The 15,367-nt window shown below is 35.8% G+C and overlaps 1 protein-coding gene across 20 annotated transcripts in view; it reads left to right on the top strand.

Moving 5' to 3' along the window:
- The window catches only part of POLK (DNA polymerase kappa), an 84,601-nt gene that overhangs the window by 21,256 nt on the left and 47,978 nt on the right, over positions 1–15,367 (top strand). For all 20 annotated transcript variants that reach the window (XM_077139429.1, XM_077139430.1, XM_077139431.1 and 17 more), the window contains one exon: positions 7,807–7,979. In XM_077139429.1, coding sequence (XP_076995544.1) covers positions 7,845–7,979 — 135 coding nt within the window. In that variant the 5' untranslated portion in view covers positions 7,807–7,844. The remainder of the gene's footprint in view (positions 1–7,806; positions 7,980–15,367) is intronic.

Raw genomic sequence — 15,367 nt, 5'->3', positions numbered from 1 at the left:
CTGCCAGAGAACTTCTTTTGTTGCTCAGATTTTCTTCTTTTGAACCACCCTTGCATTCTTGGTATAAACCCCACTTGGTTGTGGTTTATAATTCTTTTAGTGTATTGTTAGATTTGATTTACTGGTATTTTGTTGAGAATTTTTGCATCCGTATTCATTGCAGAGATTGGCCTTTCTTATGGCATCTTTACCCGGTTTTAGTATTAGAGTGATGTTAGCTTCATAAAATGAGTTAGGTGGTGTTCCTTTTTTCCTCGATTTTTTTTTGGAAATATTTGAGCAGGATTGGTGTTAGTTCTTTTTGGAATATTTGATAAACCTCTGTGAAGCCATCTGGTCCTGGACTTTTCTTTTAGGAAGTTTTCTTATGATAATGTCTTTACTTGTGATTGGGTTGTTGAGATCGTCTATTTCTTCTTGAGTCAGTGTAGCTTGTTCGTGTGTTCCTAGGCACTTGTCTATTTCATCTCAGTAGTGTAGTTTGTTGACATATAGTTGTTCATAGTATCCTTTGGGCTTTTCTTTGTTGTTGTTTTTTAATTTCTTCCGGGTCCGTGGTAATGAGTCCCCTCTCATTTCTGATTTTGTTTATTTGCATCCTTTCTTTTTTTCTTTGTCAGCATAGCTAGGGGTCCATCGATTTTACTGATTTTCTCAAGGAACCAATGTAAGATGTTATTCTTTCTATTGTTCTTTTGTTCTTCAGTTCATTTAATTCAGCTTTATTCATTGTTATTTCTCTTCTGTTTGCTTTGGGGTTAGTTTTCTGTTCTTTCTCTAGTTCCTCCAGGTGAGCAATTAGGTCCTTGACTTTTGCTCTTTTTTCTTTTTTAATATAGGCATTTAATGCAATAAATTTCCCTCAACATTGCGTTTGTTGCATCCCATAAGTTCTGATATATGGTATTCTCATTTTCATTGTCTCCAGATAGCTACTGATTTCTCTGGCAATTTCTTCTTTGACCCACTGGTTGTTTAAGAATGTGCTACTTAATCTCCATATATTTGTGAAAGTTCTGGTTCTTTGATGGTTATTGGTTTGCAGCTTCATTCCATTGTGATCAGAGAAAGTGCTTTGAATAATTTCAGTCTTTTCAAATTTATAAAGACCTGTTTTGTTCCCCAGTATATGATCTATCCTGGAGAACATTCCATGAGCACTAGAGAAAAATGTATATCCTGATGTATTGGGGTATAACAATCTATATATGTCTATTAGGTCTAATTCGTTTATCACATTCAGGTCTTTATTTCTTTGTTGATGCTCTGTCTGTTGGTTTTATCTCTCGAAGGTGAGTGGTGTATTGAAGTTTCCCACTATTATTGTTGAAGCAATTATCATTCCCTTCAGTTTTGCCATTGTTTTCTTCATGTATTTCGGAGCTCTTTCATTGGGAGCATAAACATTTATCACTGTTATTTCTTCTTGGAGAATTGTCCTTTTTGTTAATATGTAGTGTACTTCATTGTCTCTAACGATGTCTTTATGTTTTAAGTTTATTTTGTCTAATATTAGCTACCCCTCCTCTCTTTAGGTTACAGCATGCGTGGAAAATATTTTTCCATCCTTTCACTTTCAATCTATTTATATCCTTGCATCTAAGATTACTCTCTTCTAAGCAGCATATAGCTGGATCATATTTCTTAATCTGTTCTGCCAATCTGTATCTTTTAATTGGTGAGTTTAGACCATTAACATTCAAAGTTACTGTAAAGGCATTTCTTGAATCTACCATCTTATCTGCCCTTTGGATTTTATTTGTCAGATCTATATATTCTTTTCCCTATTTCTCTTTTTATCCCTTAAGTTACCCTTACTGGTATTCTCAGTTCTGTGCTCTCCTCCAGACCTCCCTCTCTCATTTATTTATTTTTTTTTCAGCCAACAGAACTCCTTTTAGTATTTCTTGTAGGACTGGTCTCTTGTTGACACATTCTCTCAGCACTTGTTTGTCTGTGAAAATTTTAATCTCTCCATCACTTTTGAAGTACAGTTTTGCTGGGAACAGAATTCATTGCTGGAAGTTTTTCTTTTTCAGAATCTTAAAAGATATCATACCACTGCCTTCTTGCTTCCATGGTCCCTGTTTAGTAGTGTAAATTCGGTTTTATGTTGTTTCCCTTCTGTGTGGCAGATCGCTTTTGCTGTTTTCAGAATTTTCTTCGTTTCTTCAACATGTGGTAAATTGATTAGTATGTGTCTTGGAGTAGGCCTATTTGGATTCATTCTATTTGGGGTTCTTTGGGCTTCTTTGATTTGCATATTTCTGCACGGTGAGATGGGACTGGGGTAGGGGGTGGTGGACTGTGTATGGCACAGTTGTGCACATGAGACCTGTGGAAGTGGGGAATGCAGGTGTGCGCAGGGCGGGGGCAGTTTGTGGTGTGTGGATGAGCAGTAGAGTGCACGCGGGGCTGGGGGCATGGGGATGTGGCAGGGATTTGCAGGGGGGTGATTGGGGTGTAGTGTAGGTGGGAGAGGCGAGAATGCAAGGGTTGGGTGTGGGCCTTGGGTGCATGTGGTGAAGGGGGATGCTAGGTCATAGGTTGTGGGGCTTGGTTGCATGGGTGGTGGGGGTGGTCTCAGGTCATGGGTGAGTGGGTAGATGCATATGGGTGTGGCTTACTCAAGGAACATAGCTTAGGTTACTTCCTAGTCCCCGCCTCCCTGTCTATGCATTTCTGAGGGTCTGGGGCTCCATTTGGAAAGGGGTGCATTAGGATTTTTGCATGAGCTTGATTGTTTTTGGTTCTCTCCATCTCATCAGCTTTTTCAACCAGGTCCTCCCTGTGTGGTGTAGAAGATCCTTTTAAGTCACTTGCAGCCTGGAATTGGTATCCTGTAAATTCTTGAGCTGCTCTTTAGAGCAGGGGTAAACTTGACCTATCCTATTCCATTTTCCTGGAAGTCCTTGTGACTTTATCTTAAAGGGAGGAATGTGAGAAAAGTCAGACTGGATATTTGGTTTAACTTTAATAATGATAATTATTATTGATTGAAATCTTGTGTAGCAAATATCATAGTAAGCATTTAACTTACATTATCTGCTGCCTTCACAAAGCCATTTAAAGTATATATTAAATCTTACTTCCCAGGACATAAAGGAAAATCATCATACTTCCTGATTCTATGTGATCTTCTTTGATAGGCTCTCCCTGTCAGTTTATGGATTTCTAGGTAAAATCAATGAAGAATTAATTGGAAGAACAGGGCTAACCAAGACTAAAGTGAGATTTTGAGAAAATTAGAGAAGTTAGCAGAAATATTCATCCATAAAAACAAAAGCTGGTTCTCCACAATGTTGTAAATCATGAGCTAAAAGGAACCTCTGGGGATCCCAGTCTTCTAAAACTTAATGTATTATTTATTACCTTTGTCCAATAATTTTTTCAGATTTAAATATATTGGAGAGCATTTAATCAAAGAAATTTAGCCAAGCTTAATTTTACCCAGAAATTTAATCTCCCACACAATAAATATAAAGTGCAGTGTTTTATATATTAATGGAGTCTAGAGAGCATTTTAATATGTAAATTTTAATAAACCTTATAAATTTTACTTCCCAGTGCTTATAAAGCTCATACTTATATATTTATCTTAGGTTTAATTGTTTTATTATGTTTCTTTGTTTGCCTTCCTGCCTAAATGATTCCTCTCTTGTTTGTTTTTATATAACCAGCATCCAGCAAAAGCTTATAAATTTTAATACTAATCCCTAAAAGTTTTAATCAATTTATCCATCAAATGTCTTAGAGCAATAAGGTTCATAAAATTGAAAGTTCTTAGTTCATATATTTGTCTTTGCATATTTAATGTTGTTAAACTTCAGAAAACCTGATCTTTTTTTTTTTTAATTAAAAAACTTCCAAAACTTTCAAATGTTGTACATCCTGCAAGCAACAACTTCCCGTTCAGTATTCCCCTGTGGTAGTTTGGTTCAGGTATCAACTTGGCTAGGTGAAGGGGCCTAGTTCTATTGCTGTGGACATGAGCCAATGGCATGTGAACCTCATCTGTTACTGATTACATCTGCAGTCAGCTGGGAGGCGTGCCTGCTGAAATGAATGATGTTTGATTTAATTGGCTGGATGCTTAAATGAGAGAGCTCAATGTAGCACAGCTAAGCAGCTCAGCATACCTCATCTCAGCACTCGCAGCTCAACCCAGGCCTTTGGAGATGCAGAAAGAAATCACCCAGGGAAAATTGTTGGAACCCAGAGGCCTGGATAGAAGGCCAACAGAGATCATCCTGTCCCTTACCACGTAAGAAAGAACCTCAGTTGAAAGTCAGCTGCCTTTCCTCTGAAAAATTATATGTTTTTAACGAAAAAAATCCCCTTTTGTTAAAAGCCAGTCCGTCTCTGGTGTGTTGCATTCCAGCAGCTAGCAAACTAGAACACCCCTCATTGCCTGGTGGTCTCATCTACTTTCTGTCTCTCTGAATTTTGCTGTTTCAAGATATTTCATGTAAGCAAAATCACACAATATTTATTATTATGTGTCTTGCTTATTTCAGTCAGTATAGTGTTTTCAAGTTTCATCATGTTGTAGCGTGCCTCAGAACTTTATTCCTTTTTATGGCTGGATAATATTCCGTTGTGCATATGTAGCACAGTTTATTTGATTTGTTTCTACCTTTGGTTGTTGTGAATAATGTTGCTATTAACCCTGGTATATAAGAATCTGGGTCTTACACCGTTTTCACTGTTTTGGGCTGTATATCTCTGAGTGAAATTCTGGATCTTTTAATTCTATATTTAACTGTTTGAGAAACTGCTGAACTACTTTCCACAAATAAAGAAACTCATCCACTTTCTGCCAAGCATTGTTTCAGGCATGTGGAATTCATTAATAATAAAAAAAAATCCCTATCCTCATGGAGCTTATATTTTCACAGGGGGCAATAGACTATAGTCATACTAAGTAGAATATATTATGTTCAAAAATAGTAAGGGCTATGGAAAAAAGAGAAAGAAGCATTGGGAAGAGGAGATGGGAAGGGTAATCAGACTGCAATTTTAAATAGGGAGGTCAGGGTAGACTTTCACTGAGAAGGTGACATTTAAGCAATGACTTCAAGGAGATGAAGGGGTTTGGTTAAAGGTTATCTGGTGAAAGAACCCTCCAGGAGGAGGGAACAGCCCGTGCAAAAGCCTCGAGTTAAGAGTGTGCCCAGCATATTCAAGGACCAGCAAAGAGACCAGTGTGGCTGGAGAGTGGTAAACAAGGAGGAGATTTTTAGATGTGTATGAGGGTAGACAGGTAAGGACTCCAGATTCTTTTGGATCTAGAAGGTCTTTTAAAGACTTTGGGCTTTATTCTGGAAGGAGTATTAGGTGCCAAAGTATAGTTTTCAGCAGAATAGTCATAGGTTCTGACTTCTGGTTTTAAAGAATCAGTTGGGCTATTAAGTTGAAAACTGTTAGGAGGGCAAGGGCAGAAGCAGAGAGACCATATAAGAGGTTTGTGCAATAATACAAGAGATAATGGTGGTTCAGATGAGGAGGAAAACAGTGAAGATAATAAGCAGTGGTTAAATTCAGGATGTATTTTGAAAGCAGAACCCACAAGATTTCCTAACAGTTTGGATGTAGGGTGTGTGAGAAAGAGAGGGATCAAGAATGACTCCAAGGTTATTTGCATGTGCATTTGGAAGGAATTTGAGTTGCCCAGGACTGAGAGGCAGAAGGCTCAATTGGAGTGGTTTGGGGGATGGGTGTGTTCTAGTGTACTAGCTGCTGAAATGCAATGTACCAGAAACAGAATGGCTTTTAAAAAGGGGAATTTAATAAGTTGTTAGTTTACAGTTCTAAGGCTGAGAAAATGTCCCGATTAAAACAAGTCTATAGAAATGTCCAATCTAAGGCATCCATCCAGGGAAAGATACCTTGGTTGAAGAAGGCCGATGAAGTTCAGGGCCTCTCTCTCATCTGAGAAGGCACATGGTGAAAACAGTCAGTTTCTCCCTCAGCTGGAGGGTACATGGTGAGCCCAGCGTCATCTGCTAGCTTTCTTTCCTGGCTTCCTGTTTCATGAAGCTCCCTGGGAGGTGTTTTCCTTCTTCATCTCCAAAGCGCTGGTTTATGGGCTCTCTGCTTTGTGGTGCTGCAGCATTCTCTGTTCTCTCTGACTCTCTCTCATTCTCCAAAATGTTTTGTCTTTTATAAGACTCCAGAAACTTAAATCAAGCTACCTTACAGTTTTGCCTGGTGCCAGTGTTACTGATAGCCCAGTGCTTCTGTCACAATCAAGGACCAAAACTAATTCTTTTCAGAGTTTTTTTGATACATAATTAATATTCCGTATGTGAAGTAGTAGTTCTCAATAAATGTTTAGCTTACATGTCAGATGTCTGCATTTAACCTCTTCACTCTTCTGAAGTAGTGATATGTGGAGATTATAACTGAATTGCATTCACCTATTTTGCTAGAAAATGACACACAATTGTATTATTGAGGCATGAGGCAAAAATGGGGTAATGTTAGCCTAGATCTGAAAAGTCAAATAGAAAAAATTCAGATGATGAGAAAAGAAGATCAGACTCTCTTCCCTTGGGCACCTGTATATGGCATCTGTACTAGTGATTCCTGCACTTGGGGGCATCTTGAAAACACCTGGGCATTTCTAAGGAATACTGGTGTCTGGTCTTCACTTCCAGACCTGATTTATTGTATGGGATACAACCTGAACATCAAGAACTTTAAAATCTCTTCAGAGTCTAATCTACAGCAAAATTTGAAAACCACTGTGATTTACATTTACTTTTTTCCCCTGATGTAATTGCTGTTAATAATTACAATATCCATAATTCTTTTTATCCTTTGCTGATGCCAAAAACTGAAGCAGCATTTTTAAGAAAAGGTTTACAAGGCAGAGTAAATTAAATGAGTCCTCTCTAAATCATGAAAATAAGAAGTCCCTGTCATAATCTGTTGAAGATTCATGACACCTGTTCACCTGGCCATTTAGCGCATAAGTGAAACACAAATTTGAGACAGCTGACATACAGTAGTTATATTAAATTTGGAATAAGAAGATCTGAATTCAAATCCCAGTTCTGCTACTTAATAGCAGTGTATGATGGACAATTCACTTAACTGCTCTGGAATTCTATTTTTATTCTCCCTAACATGAGATTTACCAAATCTCTGTCACTTGGTTGTTTGAGAGATTTTAAACTATAGAGATTATAAACTATAAAAAACGTATAAAATATTTTAATGATTATTTTTCTGAACCTTAGAAGTAATATAACACTGTAAAATGTAATTTCCTAGAAATAATAAATTATTTTTTTTCTTTATTTTTTCATTGCCTTAAGAATGGAGCTCTGCATGCAGGAGAGTATAAATGCTGTTGAATTTATCAAGTTTATTGGAGGAAATGTTGTTTCTGACTTCCTATACAGTGTATTAATCTGGTGATAACCATGAACTTTGAACTTGGGCCTGGGTTTCAACATAAATGTTAGCAAATTTGTGTCATTAGACATGTTCTAAGACATTTTGGATTTCTTTTCTCTTTAAATTGGAAATAATAACTTCCTTTCAAGGCTGCTAGCAAGGTTAAATGTGAAGCACGACACCTAGTGTCAGGCACATAGCATGCATACAGTCAATGCTAATTCCTTTCTTCCCTCGAAAAGTAAATAATTTTTTTAATCAATGGCTTTTCAGTTGCTAAGATTCTTAAATTCCAGACTATCAATTATTTTCATTTTTGACTGATTTCTGTATCATTTTCACTTTGTCTTCCTCCTCTGTGGATGATTTTTAAAGTAGCGTTTATTTTGTTTGCTTTTTCAGATAATTTTAGAAAGGCATTTTAATCTTAAATTTGAACCATGGATATCACAGAAGAGAAGAATGACAATTACAAAGATGATCTTCTGCTCAGAATGGGACTTAATGATAATAAAGCAGGAATGGAAGGATTAGACAAAGAAAAAATTAACAAAATTATTATGGAAGCCACAAAGGTATGTTTCTTGCTTCCTTCGATGTCTTTAATTTAGTAACTTTTCAATTTTCTGTTTAAAAGAAAATCAGTAAGTTTTGAATATTCCTTTAATTATAGTTTTTAAGATTTTAATATGTAATTTATTAGATACAAAAGAGTATATAATAATCTCCCTTCATTCTGTTGTACTTGCTATCTAGTTTTCTCACATGCATGTACATGTATGTACATGCAAAATTATGTGTTCTTTTTTATCTTTTTTAACTCCAATAGAATACTATAATTGTTCTTTCTTTTTTTTTTCCAATAAATATAACTTGGAGGTCTTTCTCTATAAGTAACTAAACATCTTCTTCATTCTTTTTTATATTCCTGTATGTGTGCATATTCTATAATTTATTGACCAGTTGGAATCCTTTACTGATGGACTTATGTCATTTCTCATTTGTTCTTATAAATATTACTACAGTTGTACTTTATAACTTTATGTATGTGCAAGTATAAATTTATGGTAGATTCCTACCAGTGGAATTGCTTCACCAAATGCATATACCACCAAAAGATCTATGCATTTGTAATTTTTATAAATTGCTCTATTCTATGTACAATATATGACATTAAAAACTGTTTGTAGCATTTTTTTTGTATATATGAGCTTGAAAGCCTTTTTCATAAACTGTCTATTCCTACCTGTTCTAGTTTGCTAGCTGCTGGAACAGCTTTTAAAAAGGGAAATTTAATAAGTTGCTAGTTTACAGTTCTAAGGCTGAGAAAATATCCCAATTAACACAAGTCTATAGAAATGTCCAATCTAAGGCATCCAGGGAAAGATACCTTGGTTCAAGAAGGCCGATGACGTTCAGTGTTTCTCTCTGAGCTGGAAGGGCAGACACATAGTGAACATGGTAGCATCTGCTGGCTTTCTCTCCAGGCCTCTTATTTCATGAAGTTTCCCATGAGGCGTTTTTCCTTCTTCATCTCCAAAAGTCAAGTCTCTGCTTCATAGTTCTGTGGCATTCTGAAGCTTTCACCAAAATACTTCTTCTTTTGTAGAATAACAGTAAACTAATCAAGACCCATGTAGAATGGGTGGAGACACGTCTCCATCTTATCAGATTTAATACCCACAGTTGATTGAGTCACATCTCCGTGGAGACAATCCAATCAAGTTTCCAACCTATAGTACTTTATAAGGATTAGAAGAAACTGTTGCTCCCACAAGATTGATTAGAATTAAAACATGGCTTTTCTAGGGTACATAAATCCTTTCAAACTAGCACAGTACCCTTTACAGATTTGTTCATTTGATTATTGTTTGTCTTTTGATTTTCCTTATGATAATTTCTGTTCTGCAGAAATTTGTTTGCTTCTTTTTGTATAGTTGAATTAGTCAACTACATGTGGTTTTCTCCAGGGTAATAAAAGAATTATTTATAGCTTCTTCTAGTACTTTTCCATTTCATTTCTTTTTATGAAATATACATATAGCAAGATTATATAAATGTAAGAGCATATCCTTATTAGCAAATGCATACTGATGCCTGCAACTTGGTTTGAAATATTTTAGCTAAAAAGAGGGGAAAAAGCAAGTTTGTGTATACATGTTTAAGAGTTAGGGGAAAAATCAAATGTGGCAGGATATTAACAATTGGTGACTAGGTGAAGGCATATAGGTACTTGTTGGACTGTTGTTTCAACTTCTGAAGATATGAAAATTCCAAAATAAAAAGTTGAGGGAGAAAGAATTTTTAAAAAATATTTTTACTGATAAAATAACATACAGACATACAAACATTCTTAACATACAATCATTCCATACATGGTGTATAGTCAGTGGCTCACAATATCATCACATAGTTGTGTGTTCATCACCATTATCATTTTTTTGAACATTTATATCACCCCAGAAAAAGAAAGAAAAAGAAAAAACTCATACATACATACCAATACCCCGTACCCCTCCCTGTCATTGACTAGTAGTATTTCCAGCTACCTGATTTATTTTAACCTTGTGCCAGTTTGAAAGGATGTATGTACCCTAGAAAAGCCATGTTTTAATCCTAATCCCGTTTTGTAAAGTCAGGCATTTCTTCTAATCCCTACTCAGTACAGTTCTAAGGCTGAGAAAATATCCAAATTAAAGCAAGTCTATAGAAATGTCCAAACAAAGGCATCCAGAGAAAGATACTTTTGTTCAAGAAGGCCGGTGAAGTTCAGGGTTTCTCTCTCAAGTGAGAGGGCGCATGGCAAACACAGTCAGGGCTTCTCTCTCAGCTGGAAGGGCACATGGCGAACATGGTGTCATCTGCTAGCTTTCTCTCCTGGCTTCGTGTTTCATGAAGCTCCCTGGGAGGTGTTTTCCTTCTTCTTTGTTTGTATCTGTAATTAGATCATCTCTCTGGAGATGTGACTCAATCATGAATGGTTGTTAAGCTGAATTAGGTGGAGACGTGTCTCCACCCATTCAGGTGGGTCTTGATTAGTTTACTGGAATCCTATAAAAGAGATTCAGAGAGAGCAGAGAATGCTGCAGCACCATGAAGCGGGGAGTCACCAGCCAGTGACCTTTGTTGATGAAGAAGGAAAACACCTCCCAGGGAGCTTCATGAAACACGAAGCCAGGAGAGAAAGCTAGCAGATGACACCATGTTCGCCATGCGCCCTTCCAGCTGAGAGAGAAGCCCTGACTGTGTTTGCCATGCGCCCTCTCACTTGAGAGAGAAACCCTGAACTTCATCGGCCTTCTTGAACAAAAGTATCTTTCTCTGGATGCCTTTGTTTGGACATTTCTATAGACTTGCTTTAATTTGGATATTTTCTCAGCCTTAGAACTGTAAACTAGCAACCTATTAAATTCTCCTTTTAAAAAGCCATTCTGTTTCTGGTATGTTGTATTCTGGCAGCTGGCAAACTAGAATACCCCCCTATTATTTGTTTATTTTTTTATCTTTATTTTTTACTTATCTGTCCATACCCTAGATAAAAGGAGCATCAGACTCAAGGTTTTCACAATCACACCAGTCACCTTGTAAAAGCTACATAGTTATACAATTGAGAAAGAATTTTTTAAGCATAAGAAAACATATATGATTTTAAACACAATAATAAAAGAAAACGGAAGTTCAAAGATGAAGTAATCAAATATAGCATATGGACTCTGATTGGATACTGGTTTGAACAAATCAGCAATAAAATGTATTTGGAACACTTAGGGGAATTTGAATATGGACAGGATATTGGGAACTATTAAGGAAGTACTGTAATTTTGCTATGAAAATATTATTAAAGTGAGACAGTGGCTGTTATTTTGCACGCTGAAGAACTATGGAATGTTTAAATATCATGGTATCTGTAATTTAAAAACATTCTCCTAAAAATGAAGCAAATATGGCAAAATGTTAATAGTTGTTAAGTCTCCATGATATGTGTGTGTTCATTGTACTACTCTCTCTTTTTCTGTGTTTGAGACTTTTTAAAATTTTTAATCATAAAAAGAGGAAAAATATAATCCATGAACCAGTTTTCAGGTTGAAAAATAAGAACATTTTAATTATTATGGATAGTCCTATTCAATCCTCTCCATACAACTCTCCCTATGTCCCAGTATCATTTATTAATAATCCTTCTCATTTGTGGTGCTTTATTTTCTGTTCCCCTGGATTGTGTACCTATTCTTTTTTTTTTACATGGGCAGGCACCAGGAATCGAACCCGGGTCCTCAGGCTTGGCAGGCAAGCATTCTTACCTGCTGAGCCACCGTGGCCCTGTGTACCTATTCTTATATCTATACAGCATGATCCTAATTATAATAGTTAATAGTAAATCTTTATTTGCTAGAACAAGATCTTTCGTTCTTTGTTCTTTTTCGGGGCTGTCAGGTGTTCTTTATGTTCTTCCATATAAATTTATACATACTCCTCTAGTGTTTGGTGTGTGTAGTGTAAAATCATAAATTATGTCTTTTGTAAATTCAAATTTTCTAACTTTTCCTGCTATATTGCAATGTAATTTTCTTTCTTTCTCTCTCTCTCTCTCTTTTTTTTTTTTGCATGGGCAGGTACCGGGAATCAAAGTTCTTCGGTAGAACAGGCGAGAGCTCTGCCTGCTGAGCCACTGTGGCCTGCCCAATGCAGTTTTCTTTTTAAAAACTTATCATAGGGTCCATGGGCAGTTCAGTGGTAGAATGCTTGCCTTCCATGCAGGAGACCTGGATTCAATTCCCAGACCATGCGCTCAAAAAAAACCTAGGAAAGTTAAAAATATACATAAAAGTAGAGATTATAGTAAAATTAATCTCCATGTAATCATCATCCAGCATCAACAGTTATTAACATTTTCTTCAGATATCATTTCATCTATCTCACTTATCCCTCCCCAAAACTGATTTATGGAATGGAGGTTGGAGGTAGACAAATCCCAATGAAATGCACATATTCTTAGAAAGTCACTAATTAAAATGGACTCAAGAAGAAATAGAAAATCTAAACAGACCATATTTTAATTTCCTAGCTGCTAAAACAAAAGCCATACAATAGGTTGGCTTAAACAACAGAAATTCATTGGCTCATGGTTTTCAGCAAAATTCAGGTGTCAGCAAGGCCGTACTCTCTCCAAGGCTGTGGCATTCTGGGGCTGGCTGCCAGTCATCTTTTGTCCTTGACTTCCATCATGTGGTAATACACATGGAAGCATTTTTTCCTTTCTCTTTCGACTTCTGGCTGCCCCTTGGGACTTCTCTTTGTGTGGCCTTGTCTATAAGGTCTCCAGTATCAGGATTAAGACCCTATCCTGATTCAGTTGGGCCATACCTCAACTGGTGTAACCTAATCAAAAGGTTTTATGTATAGTGGGTTCACACGCAAAGGAATGGATTAAGATTAAGAGCACATTTTTCTGAGGTGCGTAATTCCAAGCCATCACAGACCTAGGAAAAGGAAAGAAATTAAATTAGTAAGTTAAAAAAAAAAAAAAAAAAAAAGCCCAGACCCAGATGACTTCACTGGTGAATTTTATTAGACATTTAAAGAAGAAATGACACCAAAATTATACCAATACTCCACAAGCTTTTACAGAATAGAGAGAACTCTATATTCTTTGAGGCTAGTATCATTCTAATGTCAGAGATGGACAAATGTATCACAAGAATATTGATCACTATGAATGCGAAAGTCCTCAACAAACTATTAACAAACTGGATCCAACAATAGTTAAAAAAGATTACACATCATGACCAAGTGGGATTTATCCCAGAAATGCAACATTAGTTTAGCATCTAAACATGAATTAATATAGTATACCATATTAATAGAATAAAGGACAGAGACCACATGATCATTTCAATAGAAAAAGCATATTTGACAAAATTCCACTCTCATGATTAAAAAACTCCTTGAACAAACTTGAAATGGAAGGGAGCTTCATCAACCTGATAAATAGCATTTATGAAAAACCTAGAGTGCACATCATACTTAATGGTGAAAAACTGAAGGTTTTCCTTCTAAGATCAGGAAAAAGGCAAGGATGTCTGCTCTTATTCACTTCTGCTATTCAGCATAGTCCTGGAGTTTCCAGCCAGTGTAGCCAAGAGAGAAAAAGAAATCAAAGGTTTCTAGATTGGAAAGGAAGACTTAAAACCATTTCTGTTCATAGATGACATGATCATGTATATAGAAAATGCTAAGGCATCTACAAAAAAATCTATTACAACTAATACATATGGCAGGGTTGAGGAATGCAAGATCAATATGCAAAGATAAATAGAATTTTAACAGTGACCAATGTGAAACTGAACTTAAGAATACAATTTCTTTCACAATAGCATAAAAAAAATACTTGTGAAGAAATTTTACAGAAAAATGGACAAGACATACACTGAAAATTACAAAAATTCGTGGGAAATTGAAGATCTAAATAATTGGAGATATATTCTTTGTTTATGGATTAGATGACTATATTGTTAAGATTGCATATCTTCAAGAATTGATCTATATATTAAACATAATCCCCAGCAAAATTTCAGCAGCTTTTGTTCTTTTTTAGCAGCAATTGACAGGTAGTTCCTAAAATGTATATGGAAATGCAAAGCAACAAAATTGTTTCCAAAACAATTTTGGAAAAGAACAAAGTTGGAGATCTTTAACTTTCCAATTTTGAAACTTAATATTAAGCTACTGTAATCAAGGCAGTGTGGTACTGCCCATAGTGTAGAAATATAGAACTGTAGAGCTGAATTGAGAGTCCATAAATAAATCTTTATAGTCCATTGATTTTTGACAAAGTTGCCAAGGCCAAAGGATAGTCTGTTCAACAAATGGTACCGGGACAATTAGATATCCACATACGAAAATGATGAATATAGACCTTTATACCATACACAAAAAATTAACTCAAAACAAACTTAAACATAAGAACTAAGATAATAAGAATTTAACAGAAAACATAGGAGACAGTCTTTGAGGCCTTAGTTTAAATGCAGATTTCTTAGATACAACACCAAAAGCACAGTCCATAAAAGAAAAAGTTGATGAATTTTACCTCATGAAAATAAAAACTTTTACACTCCAAAAGATACCATTAAGAAAATAAAAATGTAAGACAGAATAGGAAAAACTATTTGCAAGACAAACATATCTATAATATACAAAAATACTCTTAAAACTCAGTTATTAAAAACACAAATACTTCAGCTAAAAAATGGACAAAAGATATGAGCAGGCATCTCATTAAAGAAGATATACAAATCAAGCATGTACGTGAGAAGATGCTCAACATCATTAGTCCTTAGGGAAATGCAAATTAAAATCAGTAAGATACCATTCACACTGTTATAGCCTAAATGGCCACAATAAATAAAAAACAATATACATGACAGGAAGGATTTGGAGAAATTGGATTCCTCATACATTGCTGGTGGGAATACAAATTGAAAAAGTGCTTGGGAAAATGGTTTGGCAGTTTCTCAAAATATTAAACATAAAACTAACACATACCCCAATAATTCTACATTTTTATTCATGAGAAATGAAAATACTGTCTTCACAAAGATGTACACTCAAATGTTCACAAGGGTATTATTCATAATAGCTAAAATCTTGAAACAATCTAAATGTCCATTAACTGGTGAATGGATAGATATTATGTTGAATGATAGAATGATGAGTAGTTTTTTCTTTAAGTTTTCTAGATTTTCTTTAATGAAGTATGTTCTAGTTTGCTAGCTGCCAGAACGCAACACACCAGAAACAGATTGGCTTTTAATAAAAGGGATTTTGTTTTGTTCTTCAGAGGAAAGGCAGCTGACTTTCAACTGAGGTTCTTTCTTACATGGGAAGGCACAGGGTGATCTCTGCTGGCCTCTGGGTTCCAACAACTTTCCCCAGGGTGATTCCTTTCTACATCTCCAAAGCC

The sequence above is a fragment of the Tamandua tetradactyla genome, chromosome 21 (assembly GCF_023851605.1).
Source record: "Tamandua tetradactyla isolate mTamTet1 chromosome 21, mTamTet1.pri, whole genome shotgun sequence".
NCBI lineage: Eukaryota > Metazoa > Chordata > Mammalia > Pilosa > Myrmecophagidae > Tamandua > Tamandua tetradactyla.
This window is presented reverse-complemented; position numbering and strand designations above follow the sequence as displayed.